A 19,532-nucleotide genomic window follows, 5' to 3' on the forward strand; every position below is an offset into this window, starting at 1 on the left:
TCATCACACACACACAAAATGTTTTGGTAATGTTGTATAGTAACAGGTGGTAACGACTTCTTGTGGTGATTGTTTTGCAGTGTATACAAACATTGTATCATTTTGTACACCTGAAACTAATACAATATGATATGTTAATTATACTTCAATATAAAAAAACTAATGAATTTTGTTGGCGTTAATGGAAATTCAAGAGCCTCATGTAATTCTCACAGCAGTCCTCTGAGGAAGGAGATATCATTCCCATTTTATAAACAAGAAAACGAAAACTTAGGTTGAATAACTTGCCTAACTTCACACAAGTAGTTAGGAGTGAAGCTGGGGGTTAAATTCCAGTTGGTTGATTCCATGGTGAGTGCAGGGTTTCCCACAGACTCCGAGTTTAAGCTTTAAGGCCTCTCAGTTTCACGACATCTTTTAAAACCTTGTACTTAATTTTGAATTTGTGATTTTGTACTCCTTAAAGAGGACTCCACAAAAGTTGGATTTCTACACAGGGAACACATTACAAAAGTAGTCTTTAAAATCTGGAAGACAGGGTGTGCAACAGAAGGGTGTAGTCACTCGTGTATTGTTCCTGAAATCCAGTGAGAGGAAGTGACAGGAAGCCGGCATTTGGTTCAGTATAGAAAATGACCTTGGGACAAGTCCTCCTGTAAAACCTGCAAAGGAGCTATGAACTGCTGTGCTTGCAGCAATGTCTCGAGAAGGATTCTGAGGCTGGGGGAGGTATCCTGATGGTCCTTTAGCAGTGTCTGCTCTAGGGAGGTTCCAGAGGGGGAGATGGCAGCAGTTACAACAAATGTGCCACCACTGCCCTGCTCAGTGAAACTTTCAGTGAGAAGTAAGCTCTAGGATGAGCTTAGAAATGTTTGTTGATGGACTAAATGAGTGTATCAGATAAGGGTGTTGGGCTCTTTGCATTCTAACTCTATGAATCAGGTTTTTCTGGGCTTTCTTGAAACCATGACTGTCATTTACAGCATTAATAAGCTTGGTCCCCACCTTCAGGGTATCTACAGCTTAGTAAGAGAGATTATGAAAATATATACATACATAGCTTTAATACAGGACCCAGTGCAAGAGTAAAAGGTACAAAGGCTACCGTACTTCATGGGAGGAGGCAATCACACCCACATGCAGGTGGAGGAGGTAGAGACAGACTGAGTCAGGGGATGCTGTAATCCTGAGTAGGAAGGGGTTGGTTTCTGGTGGAGGGAGCAGGTGGAGGGGACGGGGGATATTTCAGTTTGCCTGGGATTCAGGGTTCATGGAGAGGATTGTGAGTGTAGGTTAGAATTGGAGCCTTATTACTTTGAGTGATAGGCTACAGATTCTGTGTTTGTATGTCTCATTTCAAATTGAAGTAAGAATATTATTAGGACTAAAAAGTTTTGCATTATTAAAAGCTGACTAATATTTTAGGAGCATGAGTTCAAAGATAAAAATTATGAGATGACTAAAAAGGCAAATTAAATGGCATGCTCTTTACAACTAAAAACTGGACTCTTAGTGTCCAGAATAAGTCTATTCCTGTAACTCTTGAGTGCAGTGAAGCTAATATGTGTATATGTCTCGGGTATTTATAACTCAAAGCCATAGCTGATAGCAGCTTCCATTTTTATAACAGTAGAAACTTGTGACATACTAAGGTTTCTTTTTTCTCTTCATATATATATGATTAAATGTTTTAATATCTCACTTTTATTCTCTACTCAATCCTGCCCAACTTTCCACGTCATATTAATATTTTAAAACAACTTATGAATCCTCTAGGAAGTTTAGAACTTGTTTTATAATGAGTATTAAAATACACTTCAAGCTTTTAAAAAATTAATGCTTTTACTGAAAAATGAACCTAAGAAACAGTTTCTTTCCTTATTATTTTAAAATGTCTGTTTTAAAATAATTAAAACCCGTGGCTATATAAACTATCTTGGGCACTGCTTTTTTTTTTAATCAAAGTATAGTTGATTTATAATGTTGCATGACTTTGTGGTGTACAGCAAAGTGATTCAGTCATATATATATATATATATATTCTTTTTCAGATTCTTTTCCATTATAGTTTATTACAAGATATTGAATGTAGTTCGGTGTGCTATATACAGTAGTACCTATATTTTATATATAGTAGTTTGTATCTGCTAATCCTAGACTACTAGTTTATCCCTCTCCCTGCTTTCCCCTTTGGTAACCATAGATTTGTTTTCTATGTCTGTAGTCTTATTTCTGTTTCTTAAATAAATTCATTTGTATCATTTTTTTAGATTCTACATATAAGTGACATCGTATGATATTTGTCTTTGTCTGACTTACTTCACTTAGTATGATAATCTCTAGGTTCATCCGTGTTGCTGCAAATGGCATTGTTTCATTCCTTTTTTTTATGGTGGAGTAATATTCCATTGTATATATTGATATATACCACATCTTCTTTATCCATTCATCTGTCAATGGACACTTAGGTTGTTTCCATGTCTTGGCTATTGTAAAGAGTGCTTCTATGAACGTTGAGGGGGCACTGCTTTTTTAACTTAACATTCCACACATATTTCTTTGAATTCATAAGTAATCCATTTACTCATCATTTTTGATGGCTGCCTACATTTCACTTCTTTAAATTTTCCTCTGTTGGCACGGAGGTGGAGTCCCAGTGCTGGGGAGGAGGGTGAGCATTGTGGTAGTGGGATGACTACAGGGTTTGTTCTTCTTTGCTCTTGTGAAAAATTGTCCTTTAACTAAACAAAAAAGTCCTTCTATGGTTTTCTGAAAAGCACATAAAACCAAATATTCAGTAATCAAGGGACTACAGTAGTTTTTCTTTCCTCATTTAAATAACAGTATACTCAATTCAGTGAGCATCTCTGCTAGGCGTTGTTCTGATCACTTACGGATAAATCAGTACGTACAAGTCCCTGCTCTTGGGAACTTGCGTTCTAGTGGGTGGTAAACAGGTCTAATTTGCTGGGCAGTAATGAGGCGAAGGGCTGCTGATGGAGGAAAGGGGTGAGCGCAGCTGGTTTGGGTGGGGCGTCAGGGACATGCAGTCAGGAGGGAGAGCAGTCCCAGGAGACCGTTCCGTGGAGGCCGGCAAGTGCAGCGTTCCTGAGGCCTGGTGAGCTTGGGTCCCAGTTGGGAAGCCGGTCAGTTGAGGTGCAGTTCAGGATGGGGGGAGGGAGGGGATGAGGGCTGGAGGTGGGCTGCGCGGGTGGGACCAGGCCCTGTGGGGCCTTGTGGGTCATGGTAAGAACGTTGCCTTTTGACCTGAGGTGAGGGTGAGGGGCCTCTGAAGGCTTTGGACTCCGGAGTGGCAAGGTTCTTCCTGGCTCTGCTCAAAGAATAGGCTGTAGAAGGGTGGGAGCAGGGACACGGGCTGGGAGGCTGTTGTCCCAGTGCAGGTGAGCTAGAACGCTGGGTCGGCCTAGGATTGAAGGGAGAGGCAGTGGGCTTGCTGTGCACTGGCCGCCAGCTGTGAGAGGGTGTGGTGGATGAGGGGTCAGGGTTTGTTCGTAGATGTCTTAGGTTTGGGATGCCTGTTAGACCAAGCGGAAATGTTGAGGCAGCAGCTGGAAACGTAGGTCCGGAGTTCATTGAACGAGTAGCTTTTTATCCCTGTGGGCAAGACAGGCCCTCTTTCGCTCTCGCAATGTGCCCTGTGGCTTCCCTCAGTCGCAAGGAAACCAACAGTTATAAGCATCACAGCGAGTCAGATGCTTCACCTCTGTGTTCTCATTTGATTCTTGCCAGGTCGTATCGGGGGCTGTTTGTTTACATGTCCGTCATACAGATGAACCAGGGATGCAGGGACCAGCCCTCCCCACCCCACATAAAGCCTCACAGCCACAGTAACGTGCCAGTCGGGCTGGCAGCCCAGCCCTTTTCTGAGCGTTCTTCCCCAGTGTAGCTGTACTGCAGGCTGTGGGGTTCCCTGCCGTTTGCAGTGGCTCATCATCTTTTTATGCCTCCCTAGTTCCTTTCCTAAAGCATTTTTTAAGTTTGTTTCAAAAGTTTAGGTGCATCAGGCAAGGTGGCCATCGACCGCTCTGTTTGACTTGGAGTTAGGGCCTGTGTGTGTGGTGTGTTTGGGCTGTGACAGGTGTGGGGAGGCTGATTGTCATGGGCTGCCTTGGGGGTTCAGTCCTCTACTTTGGTTTTACTTCCTGCACAAACCAAACATTGAGCTGAAATGGCTTCAAGCAACCAGGCCGGCCCTCACCCAGTGCGTCCGTGCCTCTCTGATACTGCCCCCCCAGAGGTAGCCTGTTCCATTTTAAAACAGCCCTAATAATTAAAGTGTTCTGGTGGATGTTGGGTACACATGCCTGTCCCTGTAATTCACACATACTGGGCATCATTCTGTCCTAGGGTACCCGGTAGGGAAAATCTAATTCCTTTTGCATATTTGAGTGAGGATGCAAAGTAGTTGAGAGCACAGGCTCAGGGTCGGACGTGAGTTCAAATTCCAGCCCCACCACCTTTAGTACTTTTGTAATTTGGGGGAAAATCATCTAACCTCTCAAAGTCTCAGCTTCCCCTTCTGTACCGTGAGGTAATAGAGCTACTTCTTCTTGGGCTGTGAGGACTAAATGAGGCCATTTCTGTAAGGCAGCTAGCACCGTGCTTGGCACAAGGCAAGGACTTGACACCTGTAAGCTGTCCATGAGGATCATACAGTTGTCATCTTGCCGTCTGAAGTAGAAGAAGGTGAGGAATACTTTTGAACTGTGAAAGCACCAAGTTATCCTGTTTGCTCAGTTGTCCCTTTGGAGTAAGAGATATAATAAAACAGATTCTGGATTTTGTGGAATCTCCCTTAAATTCACGTCATAATAGGACTGACCAACATCCACGTGGGGAGTATGGTTTTAGATTAATGTCTTTCCATCCAAAAGTTGGGAGCAGTAGCCCAGTTTTATTTTGTGTTTTTAAACTTGCCTAATTAGAACTGGTTGCCTTAAAAGAAAACAATAAAAAACCATAGTCTTTTGAAAAATTTCTTCACTTAAAAATTTAAGATGGTTTTACTCAGTAATACTGGATGGAAACTGTCTCTTGGTGCCTCCTCTACCTGTGTATTGTCCTCATCTTTGTTTTTGGGGGTCCTGTTTTAATAATTTTAAAGAACCTAAAATTTTTCAGATGTAGCATTTTTCAAGCTTCAATGAAAATGCCTGCAGTCAATTAGTGGTTCCTAAGACTAACTGGTTGTCAGCTTCATTCATTATTGATAATGCACACCTGCTCTCATTTTTGTTGGCATCAAAATGGCTGTATTTTAACCTTAATCTACTAATCGATGAGAAAGGAGAATAAATAATTAATGTTAATTTACCTCACTTGGTGTAATAACTTATGGAAAACTTCTAATGCTGTATTTTACATTCAATGTAAAGAAGACAACTGCTTATAATCTGTATATGGATGCAAAATTGATAAATTATTTGTGTGATATAATTGATACACTTGAACAAATTCACATTGTTCTTTTAGGTAAAAGAAGAGTAGTACATTAAAATCCAACTTGGGAAATATTTTCATTGCAAATCCTGTACTTTGTTTAACTTGACAGCACTTATGTGTAGCAGGTAGGCTAAATTAGTTTAATTGCTAATCAAAAATGAAGTGGATAATAAACATTCAGTTTGCTTCCTGAATCAATCTAATGACAGAATTATCACCTAAGCCCTGAATCTCCACCCTCCTTGACATAATACTTGGTTATAATTTTCTGAGGGGACATCTCTACTAGGTATTACCTTAGGTATTGAGAAGACTAGATCTCTGATATTGTGGGATTGCATTTGCTTTATACCTAACTGAAAAGACTTGATTTTAAAATATCCAGAAGGTTTTCTAGTGATAATTCCCATTGAGATTTAAGTCCTGTTGTTAGGATAATAGTAATATTTTATTTTAAAAAGCATTCTTACATAAGCTTAAATTTAATTCAGTGTGTCAGTCATATGGGGTTTATTAGTTTCCATTTTTTCTTTCTGCAGACCTTATTTAGAAAAAGAAAATGTTTCTTAAAAAGAAAAAAATGTTTTAATGTTTCTTTTTCTAGCTACCTTCTAAATTCACTTTTCGTCTATTGCCAAACTTCCAAAATAAGTAGTTTATACCAGCTTCCTCCCTTCTCCCTCGTCTCTCCCTTCCTCTCCCACTTTTTATCAGGAAGCTGGAAGGAATCAAACACTGAGTGTCTAGTGTGTGTCTTGCTCTTAGCACATTCCGCTTGTTAGGCACTTAATCCTCACAACTCGGGTTGCCAGGTGTCCAGCACTGAACCCACAGAGTCTGGGATTGTAGCTTCTTGCTTGGCAAAATGAAAATTTTATAAACAAATATGTCTCTTGTTTTTTTTTTTTTTTTTAAATTATCTTGTTTGTGACTCAGAAGCCTCTGAGACTGGACCTCAGTGTTACTAAATCTTGGTGATAGGAAACAAAAGATGACAGGAACTTGCTCCTGGAGCCCTGAGGATGGAAACAGCCCCACCTGGAGCCAGCTGGCTCTGCTGTGGCTGCAGATGGATGCCCAGCGCTCACACGTTAGGGACCAGGCATTTGGGTTCCGCAAAAGTCACTTTTCCTGTAGGCATTTCTGTAATCAATATATTTATACCAATAAAATCAAACACTACAGATGCCACTTTCTGATAGGTCCAGCTTTTGCTGGTTTTCTTCTCCTGCTATCACTGAACTTCCATGCTTCACTGCAGTCACCCTTTCATTTGTTTGTTCAGTATATTCATTAACAACCAGACTTTTAAGGCCGGTGTGTTCCAGGCAGGCACTTGGGGGCACAAAGGTAACGGAATCAGAAGATCAAGTTCTCTTCCGTGTGTAACTGCCAGAAACATTCAGACACTACGTGTGTGTTCCTCCAAGCAGGGTGCTGGTTCCTAATCACTGCAGGTTCCAGATGACTGCTGTGAATTTATTTTTAATTAATAGACTTTAGTTTTTAGAGCAGTTTTAGGTTTATACAAAATTGAATAGATCTCACACAGTTCTCACACACACTCTCCCCCCCACTCACTATTTCCCCTGTTTTTAACATCTTGCATTGGTGTGGTGCATTTGTTACAAATGATGAACCAGTATTGGTACATTACTATTAACTAAAGATCATAGGTTATATTGGGGTTCTATGAGGTTGACAAATGTATAAACAGCCACCACCCCACCAGTCCTCGGCAGTCACCGATCTTTTTACTGTTTTTGTAGTTTTGCCTTCTCCAGAATGTCATTTAGTTGGAATTGTGTACTATGCAGCCTTTTCAGACTGACTTCTTTCACTAAACGACATACATTTAAACTCCCTTCATGTCTTTTTATGGTTTAATAGCTGGTTTCTTTTTAATCCCTGAATAATATTCAGTTGTACAGATGTACCAGTTTGTTTATCCACTCATCTGGGTTGTTTCCAGGGTTTGGCAATATAAATAAAGCTGCTATAGGCATTCATATACTGTACAGGTTTTTCCATAGGTATAATATTTCTAGTCATTTGGGTAAACACCTAGGAGCACAATTGCTAGATCAAATAAGACTGTTTACCTTTGTAAGAAATTGCCAGACTATCTTGAGAAGTGACTGTACCATTTTGCATTCCCACCCGTTCCTCTTGCTCCACTTCAGCATTTGGTGTTGTCAGATTTCTGGATTATAGCCATTCTGATAGGTGTATGGTGGTATCTTGTTGTTTTAATTTGCAGTTTCCTAATCATATGATATGGATCATCTTTTCATATGCTTATTGGCCATCTGTATATCTTACATTTTAACTGAGTTTGTTTTCTTATGGTTGAGCTTTAAGCAGTCTTTATATATTTTTTACATGTATTTTGGATACAAGTCCTTCCTTTATCAGATATGTGTGTTGCAAATATTTTCTCCCAATCTGTGGCTTGTCTTTTCATTCTATTAACAGTGTTTTTTGTAGAGCATAAGTTTGTAATTTTAACGAAGTCCAACTTAACCAGTTTTTTTATTTCATGGATCATGCTTTTGGCATTATATCTAAAAACTCATTGCTAAACCAAAGTCGTGTATTTTCTCTGGTGTTATCTTCTAAAAGTTTTATAGTTTTGCATTTTACATTTAGGTGTATGCTCCATTTTGAGTTGCTTTTTGTGAAAAGTATAAGGTCAGTGTCTAGATTCATTGCAAGTGGGTGTCTAGTTGTTTAGCATCCTTTGTTGAAAGGACTATCCTTTCTCCATTGTCTTTGTCTCCCCTGTTGTCTTTGGGTTTCTTTTGAAAATCCTTCTAAATGGAGTGTCAGTTGTAATCCACTGTTATTATCCCAGAGTCCTGTTGATGGGTGATGTGGTGGTAAAATATTGGAGAGGGGGACCATTCTATAATCTCACGTTTAAATCTCCATTGTTTTGTTTTGTTTTGTTGGGTATTTTTGGTTTTTACAGTGGGCCACAGTATCTGGGATGTGACCTTCGGAAGAGTTTCTTAGCCTTTTTTCCCCTCCCCTTAATTGAGACAGGAAGGCTAGAGGGGCTGCAGGTACCTAGTTGTCCTTCCCCAGATCAGATAAAGCTGAGGAAAAGTGTTTCCCTGGAGGGCTAGCCTTCCTTACACAGAACAGAACAAGAACAGAACAACTCTGGGCAGATTTTTCAAAACGGTCATTTTCTCCCTCCCCCTGCCAGAAGCCCCAGAGGAATTTTCTCCATTCCTAACAATAAAAACCTGGTGGCAAGGATGCCTCCTACAGATAAAACGCATGAAAATGTGAGCTGCCTGTTGTTTTTAACTCTCAAGCTGGTCCACACTGAGCCTCCAGCAAATCCTCAGTTACCGTTTGGGTTCCTGGCAGCCATGGCTCCAGCATCAGTCTCTGCTCCTGGTAAACTCTGATTTTCCACATCCGCCTGTGAACTTAATTCTCTGATGAATCTAAGAGTTGTTTTTCAGTTTGTTTAGCTTGTTTCTTGTTGTAAGTAAGGGAGTGACGACTTCCAGGCTTTTTACACGTTGGAGCAAAACCAGAAGTGCCCTTGCAATTTGTTCTAACCCGCAGTGGTCAGATGTATCTCTTCTCATCATGGATCAATCCTGATAGATACTGTTTAACTACAGTACTGTAAAGGCTGTGAGGTGGAGGAAAGCAGAGTGTATTCTCTAACTGTGTTCTGTTTGATAATAGGAGGGTAACAGTTTTTCCTTTGGGGACCCTGGGAATCGGGGGTGGGGAGGGAGGAGATGAGTTTAGGAGAGGTCGGTGTCTGTTTCTCTCATTCTGTAAGTTTTAAGAGTTATTCCGAAGCATCTTAAACATAGTACAATAAAGCATACTAAAGAATATATAGATGTATAGGTATAAGGAACAAAAAATAATGAAACACGGTGACTAGTTACAAGTTGGCAACCTAGTATGTGGATTTTATTTCTAGAAAACAAGTACTCACCCAGAAAATGGCGTGTTGACGAGTGTGGGCCCCATGCTGTTGGCATATATCATGCATTATTGAACTAATTTGCTACTTCTGTCTGGACGCACACACCTTATCAGCCAGTATTTCTCTTCAACTCACAAGAAAGTATCACACTCCCCCAAGCCTGTGAAGTAAGTATTCTAGTTACCACCATACAGGTGAGATTACCTGGAGAGAGGTTAAGTAACTTCCCAGGTGTGCACAGCTAAGAGGCTTGTCTGGCACCATTGTAACTTCTGGCAGACTCTGACCTTTGCCCAGTCTTCGTGTCCCTTGAGTTCTCTGTGGGTGATGACAGCCCAGAGGACCCCACTTTCTGAAGATGCTTCAATCTTTTAGCTTTCACAGTACCCCGGCCCTTTCCAGACCCCTTTACCAGCCTTTCATCTTCTTCATGAGCTCTTCTTCCTGTAGATCTTGTGCTCTATCACTAAGAGATCAGCAGTAGCTGCTGGCCTCTTATTATGAAAAACCATCATCCTTTAGGCAATCTCTTGTAGACTTTTATATAAAAGTAAGTTCTGTTCGTTCTGTATCTAAAAGGGACTCCACTCTGGTGGGGTCGGGGGCAGGGGTGGTGTTTAGGTTTGTGGTTACAGCTTTTGTTTGGCTCAGAGGACTTGTCACTTTCAGATCTTTGGCCATTTCTACTATTTTCTAAAATCGAGGTTTTCAGAGGTCTTACTATTAAATAAGTAGAACATTGAGGTTATTTGTCCTGTCAACAGACCTCTTCATCTCTTCCTTACCTTTATCAGCTAGTACTGGATGTACCATCAGAGAAGGATGAAATCATTTTATTCTTCTCCAACAATAAGCAAATAAATTTAATGTTGGCAATAAAGAACTAGCATGAGATAGCCCTGTATCAGAAACCCTAAAAGGGGATGAATAGTCAGGAACGCAAGATAATAACTCTCAAATGCCAGGTCTTCATGATTAGATTCAGGTTATATTAATGCTATCTAAGGCAATTTGTGCTCAGAGTATCAATTTGGACACACAGTGTTACCTGCCTCTCATTTGTGGCATTATTTTTGACTGTCCAGGGAAGGTGTTGTCTGATTTCTCCAATGTACAGTTGCTTTTTTTTTCTGTTGCTACTTTCAGACTATGTAAATATCTTATTCCTCATCAACATTTGTATCCTAAATTTAACACCTATTAATGATTTTTGCCCGAACCAGTCTTTACTGTGATGGTTGCAAACTCTACTGTGATGATATTCCAGCTCTAACATTCCCTTCATACTGACCAGTTGGCACTTGGCATTCCATTTTTAGCAGGAGCCCTCCCTTCTCCCTCATTTCTTTCTTTTTAAATTTATCTATTTATTATTGCCATGGTCTCATGGATTCTATGAATTTTTCAATGATTTATAATATATTACTGTCCTTATTTTGGTGCTCAAACTGTCCCATGTTTGGCCTGTAGGAGCTCTTCTGAGCTGACTCTTTTACTCATTCATTCATTCATTCATTCCTGTGCACTTCCTTACTCTTTTGCGTAACAGTGTGTTCTGGGCTCATCTTGTCCTTTTACGCCTCAGCTGCGGAATCCACAGCCATTTTTCTGAGGAGTGTTGCTTCCCCTTAGTGGGGAGTGATTTTAGAAACCAAGATTTGGGTACTAGGTGTGCTCATTGCTATTGAGATGTCATCTGGGTCCTTTCAGCCAACAGAGCTAAGAAATATATACATGTGTATAGCTTATATTGTGTACATACACAAAAATAGACATGTGTATATATGTATACACACATATATTCATACACAAATAAATGAGCAAATGCACTTACACTTACGTATTTTGGAAATGTTTGAGAACCCTGGCTCCCGGTAACATCAACATATTTACACACTTTCTCAATCCTATAATACATCTAAAATAGCTTTGGAATTATTAGAAATTTTATAAATTTATATTATAAATTTATATGTTAATATATTTGTTATAAGTTATAAATAAACTTAACTATTATTAGAGTTATGAAATATATTTTAAATACCAAAAAATGACCATACTAACTCTTGGGAAAAAGAGTTCAGTTTGTTTGTAGTTTTACCATTCACCCTGTCTACTGATTTTTTTTTTTTTTTTTCCTATTCTGTATATTGTGGTAAAATATTGTAGAGACTTTGGATTCTGTTACCCTCCTAAGAGTGTGGAGTTTTATTCTAGCAGACAGTTAAATTACTGATGAATCACCTGACTTTGTGGAGGCTTAATTTTGGACTTTTTTCTGGTGAATCTATTTTGGTTTTGCCCGTAGTCCTGTGACTCAGTCCTCATTCGTAAGGTATAGCACTTCTCAGTTTCAGTGGGAAGCCTGTGGTGTTTACCAGACCTTGAATTTCAAACTCTATATTCCCAACACTGTGTATCCTGAGAACATCCGCTAAGCTTTCCAACCTTCCAACTGTTGCTTTTGCTGCATTTCCTAGTCTCACCCTGAGCATGTGCAATTTAAGTGTTAGTCAAGGATTTGAGGGGAATTTACATACAGTTTGAGGTCTCCCTGCTCCTCCATTGTGTGAGTGAGTATTCCACGATTTATCCATTCTTATGTTGATGGACATTTGGGTTGTTTTTAGCTTGGAGATATGATGAATAAAACTGCTGTGAACATTCTTGTACATGTCTTGGTGAACAAATGCACTCATCTGGGAAAAATATCTAGGAGTAGAATTGCTGGGTAATAGGGTAAGCAGATTTGTTTATCAGATAACTGTCAGTTTTGCCTTTTCTGGAATGTTTTATAAATGGAATCATACAGTATGTAGCTTTCATTGAGCATAATGTGTTTGAAATTCATCCATATTTTTATGTCTAGTTCATTTCTTTTTATTATTGGGTATTATTTCATTAAATTCTTGAAATGGGTGCTTAGAGCATTGATTTTTCACTCATTTTTTTCTAATATATGCATTTTGAGGCTATAAAATTACCTGTAACCACAGCTTTAGTTGCATCTTACGTGTATTATATGCTGTATTTTCTTTTATCATTTCATTTCAAAATCACTTTAACTTCCATTGTGCTCTCTTCTTTGACTTACAGGTTATTTAGAAGTCTGTTTCATTTCCAATATATGGACATTTTCTAGTTACCATTTTGTTAATGATTTCTAGCTTAATTGTGGTGCATTTAAAGAACATTCTAAGTATAATTTCAGTTTTTCTGAAATACCAGGAGGCTTTCTTGTGGTTCCTTTTTAGTATTTTTTTTTTTTTTTTTTTTTTGGTACACGGGCCTTTCACTGTTGTGGCCTCTCCCATTGCGGAGCACAGGCTCCAGACGCGCAGGCTCAGCGGCCATGGCTCACGGGCCCAGCCGCTCTGCGGCATGTGGGATCTTCCCGGACCGGGGCACGAACCCGTGTCCCCTGCATCGGCAGGCGGACTTTAAACCACTGCGCCACCAGGGAAGCCCCCTTTTTAGTATTTTGTGTTTGCTTTAAAATGAAGTTATTGGATAAGCTTTACATGTAGGGTGTATATAGGTAATGTATTCTTTTTTTTTTTTTTACATCTTTATTGGAGTATAATTGCTTTACAATGGTGTGTTAGTTTCTGCTTTAGATAATGTATTCTTTATATGTATTATATAGTATTAATATGTTCACTAGATCAAGTTTCTTTATTGCATTATTCAGTCATCTATATCTGTACTGATTTTTTTGTCTGCTTGTTCTATCAGTTTACTAAGAGAGATATATTACAATCTCCTACGATGGCTATTGATTTATCTGTTTCTTTTTTATAATTCAGTTTTGGTTTAGAAACATTGAGACTACATTGAGATGCACACAAATACAAAATTTTTCTATCTTCCAGATGAATTGAACCTTTTGCCTTTATGAAATGACTGCTTTATCTCTAATAATGCTTCTTGCCTTCTTTGACTATTTTGTCTTCTTTGTTTGGTCGTAATGTACTGGCATCAGCTTTCTTTTGGTTAGTGTTTGCCATGTATCTGATTCCATCCTTTTACTCTCAACCTTTCTGTATTTAAGTGTGTTTCTTGTAAGCAGAATATAGTGGGGTGTTGGTTTTTTTTTTTTTTGCGGTACGCGGGCCTCTCACTGTCGTGGCCTCTCCTGTTGCAGAGCACAGGCTCCGGACGCAGAGGCCCAGCGGCCATGGCTCACAGGCCCAGCCGCTCCACGGCATGTGGGATCTTCTCGGACCGGGGCACGAACCCGTGTCCCCTGCATCGGCAGGTGGACTCTAAACCACTGCGCCACCAGGGAAGCCCCGGGTGTTGTTTTTTTAATCCTAACAATCTTTGTCTTTTAATTAAACTATATACTCCATTTACCTCCAGTGTAATTACTTTTGCTTTCTACTCTCTGTCCTATGTTAATTTCTTCTCTAGTCCTCTTTTTGACTATTTTTTCTCCTCTCTGTTAGCTTGATAGTTATATGAACTTTATTCTTTTAGTGGCTACCCTGGAGATTTCACCATGCATCTTTTCTTATCAAAGTCAATTGTTACTTGGCACTTTACTTTCATTTCTGACAATGAAAGCACTTTGGAACACTATATAATTCTGTTGTATAACTTCAGTTTGTCTCACTTGTTTTCATCAGATGGGATAAATCATGATCAATGGTAGAATAATTATAGTCTCCATGCAAGGTGTTAATTAGAACTGTAGAACTATGATTGGGTAAGTCAAAAGCTAGACTTTGGAGGAACGTTGGATGAAATGCTCACCCTATCACTGACTTGGCATTGTGCCTATGTGCACATTGTTTATTTGCACAATTTCAATACTGATGAGAGAAGAGCACCTCCACCTGCATCCAGGGACTTGGGAACAGCCATTGGGAGCTATTCTTAGATGCCGGCAAAGCCTTCCAAGGTGGGTCACATGTTGGTGGGTACTACTCCGACTCTGCTAACAGTGCTGGTGACCCTGAGTACATACTTGTGTTTTTTAACGTATCCCATCTATGTGTAATTTGCTTTTACTTTCATTATATTTTCTCTGCATCACACTGGGTATTTGAAAAACTCTCAGAAAAAGTATATCCTTTTTCCAGTGACATTTTTTCTATCAGTTTTCCTTTCATCCATACAGTGTAACTTTAGGCCAGTAGTGGGTTGGCTTCCATCTTGTCGTTTTATTGTCTGATTCCACTCAAAGTCACATGGAGGAAGTAGTGTGCGCCTGTCACTGCTCTGTGCTATCTGGAAATAATAAATGTTCTGATTATCCACAATCAAATATAAATGAAAAAGAATATTTATGCCTACACGTTCTGTGCTACTCACGTCTGTTAGTAGTGTCCATCTGGTTCCTCTAAATTTATACTGTGAATTGATGAAGAATTATCTAGTTGAAAATATATTAATAGTCCAATGACTAACCTATATTTCAGATGAAAACTGTCTTTGTGTTCATACTAGTAATATTTTTTAATTTTTGTTTAACTTTTAAAGTCCATACTGCCTATTGGCTAAATGTGTATCTTCATACAGTATTGTCCAAAATGTTGGACATATTTGTTCATAGTTCCTAAAATTAGAGTGATACCATGAGGAGCTATTATTTGTATGAATTTTAGAGAAAAATTGATGGTAGACATTGACTTTTAGTTGTATCAAGTTCATGATTTTGAAAAATTTGTATATTTTTAAATTCCCTTAATATTGTTATTTAAGAATATAATTTATTCAGACCGAATTACATTACTGTACTTACTATGAGTTTCTTCCCAAAATATTGACTCAGAACCTAAAAGGGAAAAAAGGAAATGGTTGATCCAGTACATACGGTGCTGTAATTTCTGGGATCAACACTCTGATTCCTGTTTAGACGTTTACTTAGTTCTGCTCCATTAGAATCTGGGCCGTGCTTTCTCGACTGCACCCTCTCGTTTCAAAATTTTTTTTTCTTCCCAAATGTAATTTATGAAAAAGTAGGTTACAGGGCTAAGAGTAAAACGTGCGATAACACATTTCAGACATAAAGTAACACTTGCTATGTTAAGAATAAACTTCTGTAGATTGAACATAAAGGCTGTTTTCATTTTCTGTTTCAAGATACTCTTTTGGCAGCTTGCAAAATCACAGTAAAGATGTTTTTTAATCCTTTCTATGACTGAGGACTCAGTGGCTGCTGCTATGAGGTTGGCATTTAAATTCCACGAACTGTGAGGGACAGGAATAACAGGGGGGAAGGTCAGGTGTTCCGACTCTGCCCGCAGAGTGAATGGGCTGTTTCACTGGGCCTTTTCACTGGGCGCCTGCGGGGCGGGGAGAGACTGTGGACAGGAGGGGGAGAGTGAGGAGGGGGCTCGGGTGGCCGGGGCCCTCAGGCCAGAGCGCCGGCTTTAGCAGCGCTGGCGGCTTTAGCAGCGCTGGCGTTCCCGAGGGCACTGCACAAGCACATACTTTTGACACGCTTCTCAGAGGTCCATGTTATATAAGGTTGTTAAAAATTAAGTTAATGACAACATGAAAAAAAAAATGTGAACACTTTGCTACTAGCCTGAATCACTCTGAATGATTTAAGCAAAATTATTTTTAGACCTTTTTCTTTTTTAAGTAGATCTGACTTGCCCAAGATAGAGTGCTTGATTTTCAATTAATTGAAGTGGTTTTTGTTGTTGTTGTTTATTTTTCATCTCCAACTCGGAGTTATGGGTTTAAAATAGATGTGAAGGTAACTCAGATTATTTCAATATATGAAATGACATATTAATGTAATTATATTCTTGGTCATATAAAGGCTTCCTTTGTGAAGAACTCTGGTTTATTTGTTTCACGTTGAGCTTTAGGAGAACTGAATTATGGGATAAATGGAGTCAGTGTCACTGAGGGTGTAGAGTGGGTACCTTGATACCCTCGCACGTGGACCATCAGTGCTGGGGACGTGTCTGCCCTCGCTCTCATGCTTATCCAGCAGATGTTCCTAGAATCACATGGTGCTTAGGGACTTACATGTACCTATAACCTATTAACATGGTTATATCCTTCCAGGAGATTCTCTGTCCCCACCACCCACAATGGTTATTTTAAGCAACACTGCTCATGGTGGGCTTCAGGCCGAGGAGTTGTTTTATCTGGGACCCCATGGGAGGGAGTGACATTTTACATGTAGATTTGGAAAGATCCCTGGCACCTGTGAGGGAGGAGATCCAGAAGAGAACAAGCTGGGAGTCATGAGAAATAAGAGCTTGAAGGAGGAGGGCGCCTCCTAAGAGGTCCAACTGGCAGGTGTAAACATGTGGGGCAGAGGGCCTGGGGAGACCCCTGCCCACCTCTCCTAGAACAGGTCATCGAGTGAACATCGACTTCACGTCATCCCCACGTGCCTTCTCTCCTGGGTAGGGGAGGGCTGGCACATTTGTTGCCCAAGGAAGCAGGATGAGAAGAGGCATGGTTCCATGCCGGAGGCGCCCAAGGGATGGCACGAGGGAGTGAGTCTGTCATTGGGCGTAGGCGGGGTGTCGACCCCTCATGACTGGCTGGCTGGCAGCCAAGAGCTGGTATTAGAGACAATGAGGGCGGGGTGGGATTCACTCGTAGGCCTGCCGAATATGGGGCGACTAGTGGGACATCCAGGTGGACATGTTCAGGACGGGCAGAATTTCTGAGTTAGAAGATGGGGGAGAGCCTGGGCTGCCCCCTTAGAGTCAGATGTCTTCAGGTGTTTCCAGAACTGGGCCTACTAAAGTCATTTGCATAGAGGTGCTCGCTGAGCCAGAGTCTAATCAGTAATCTTTTCCTCTTCCCCCGTGTCTACCATAGTCGTCCTTTTCATTCTCCCTCATCCACAGCCTTTCAGTTTGCCCAAAGAACTCCTTTTTATCTGCCCACCGAACCGTAGGATGGTCCGCTCGGCATGTTTTGTGGTTTGGGATGATTTGGTGGTGGTTCCAAATAACTCTTTCGCTCCAGTTTTTGGGTATCAGACCCATTTGGTTCCTGTAGAGAAGTTGGCAGGGGGGCTCTTGTTCACCTTTAGAAGCGGGGAGGCAGCGCCCTGACGCGAGCCGCAGGACATGTGCTTTGCAAATCAAGTGGTCATCTCGCTGCTTTTTTGGAGCAACACTCCTTTGTCCAAGAACATTCTCTTCTGTGCAGTCATTTCAGAGAACGGTGTAGCCCCAGGAGACGCGAGGCAGAACACTGTCCCTGCTGCAGTTTCCCGTGGTGTTGAGATTTTCCAGAATGATACGAGAACTAATGTGAGGAAGAGAAAATAACCTCTGTCTTTTATGCCTGACAGATAATCAGATTACCCAGGATTAGATGAAAATAAGTCATTTGTTCCTATAGTTAGTACTATAATGACCAAAATAATCTCTTGTAAGAGAATTTAACAATTAAACCAGATAAATAGGATTCAGCTTAGGGAATGAGTAAATGGCCAGAGAACAACGTGAGTTTAAAGACAAAGTTGGCGAGCTTTTGATGAACGATGTTGTGGAGTAAGTTTGCTGTCAGCTGTGTCCATCTGACCCACCCCCGCTGTCAGGACGCAGCTGGTGTTCCCAGTGCCATGGGGCTGGTGCCCACCTGCTCTGGGAGCAGCCAGGGACTGGGCTTCATCCACCACTTTACTTCCCTTCATATCTTTACAAAAACCACGCAGTGGCTTTTTGCCCTTACGTACCTGGTTTTGTCCACAGGCCACGTTCTCATAGAGATTTCGAGTATCCACAAGAAACTCAACGAGAGGCTTGATGAAAATGTATGTGAACTGTTTTTATATTTACCAAATATACTTATTTTTAAATTTTATTTCACTTCAAGTCTCAAACCTGGTCTGAATTTTTCATTTCCTTGTGTTAACAGTTCAGAAAATTCCATAAGGAGATTATCCATGAGCTGGAGAAGAAGACAGAGCTTGATGTAAAATATATGAACGTGAGTACCTAGTTCTGCTCCACCTCCCGTAGGTGGAGGTGGCCCGGGGCCGGGGGCCCAGCTCTCGCGAAGGCTGCACTTGCCTGATGGCTGAGCTCGAGTTCAACTTCCCCCACTGCTGACTCGGCAGCAGCAGGTATGATGGAGCTGGCCGTCGAGTGTGTACACAGCCGCATAACACCGACAAGGTCCCTTTGGGCTGAGTGGGCCAAGTGCTAACACTTGGGATCTTTACTAAAAAGCATAGCAGGAAATCCTGCAGGGAATCATACACTTCTGGAAAACATTGTTTTCAAGGAACATGCATGTGTGGATGACAGCTGCATCTGCGTTAGTGCAGCTGTTGCTTTCACAAACCGACACTTGTGGACGTGAGCTGTGTGGGAGGACGCCGTCTGGAGCTCCCTGGGGCCCCGGTCCCATCGTGGTGTCTCTCCCCTGTTGCCCTACGGCAGTGTCGATTCCAGCAGTTTGCTCCTTCCGCCTCGCCTTTCTGCTGCACAGTAGCTGCTTCCTTGGCCGCCCGAAGCTCCCCTTCTTCACAAGCCCCGCATGGCAGTAAGCGGTGGGGGTCACCCTGAAGTCGTCCTGCTGCCCTGCGTGCACGTGCTCTGTGGCCCGGAGGATGTAATACCAAGCCCTTTACGTGCATTGTCTGATTTTTATCCCCACAGAAACTCTGTAACATAGGTACTCTTACTATATCCCCACTGTACAGATTAGAGGGTAAGCATGGATTTCAGAAAAATTAAGTAATTGCTGAGATCACACAGGAAATGAGGGATGAAGCCAGAATTCTAACCCAGGTCTGTGAGGCTCCAGAGCTCTGTTTCACAGCCCTCAGAATCACCGGAAGTGATGGCTCTTGTTCATTCTGTTTCTTGAAATCGTTAAGTCATAAAACAGTCAGGAGTGTGTGAGTTGATATTGTTCATTTATTCACCAAAGCACTTACAGGCCACCCAGTGTCCAAAGACCTTGGAGAAAAAAGGAATAAAAGAAAGAAACGACATTGTTTTCCTCCGAGAAGCTGCCCTTCTGGTCAGGGGCTCATCATATAAACGGGGAACGTTAGGACAGGACATTGAAGTCGAAGGAGCGGAGTGGGGTGGTGTGAAGTGGGGATACCTGCAGCCAGGCAGGGCAGCGCGAAGCGTGGGCCTTTTGCCACCACGCCCAGTGGAAACGC

At 41.1% G+C, this 19,532-nt stretch overlaps 1 protein-coding gene across 7 annotated transcripts in view; it reads left to right on the forward strand.

The window, feature by feature from the left end:
* Positions 1-19,532, forward strand: part of BAIAP2L1 (BAR/IMD domain containing adaptor protein 2 like 1) — an 89,478-nt gene that overhangs the window by 41,754 nt on the left and 28,192 nt on the right. For 5 of the 7 annotated variants that reach the window (XM_060123764.1, XM_060123766.1, XM_060123767.1 and 2 more), the window contains 2 exons: positions 18,106-18,167; positions 18,272-18,343. In XM_060123764.1, the coding sequence (XP_059979747.1) occupies positions 18,106-18,167; positions 18,272-18,343 (134 nt within the window). The remainder of the gene's footprint in view (positions 1-18,105; positions 18,168-18,271; positions 18,344-19,532) is intronic. The other 2 variants (XM_060123768.1, XM_060123769.1) reach the window with 1 other exon arrangement.

Source organism: Lagenorhynchus albirostris, chromosome 15, assembly GCF_949774975.1.
Source record: "Lagenorhynchus albirostris chromosome 15, mLagAlb1.1, whole genome shotgun sequence".
NCBI classification, from domain to species: Eukaryota; Metazoa; Chordata; class Mammalia; order Artiodactyla; family Delphinidae; genus Lagenorhynchus; species Lagenorhynchus albirostris.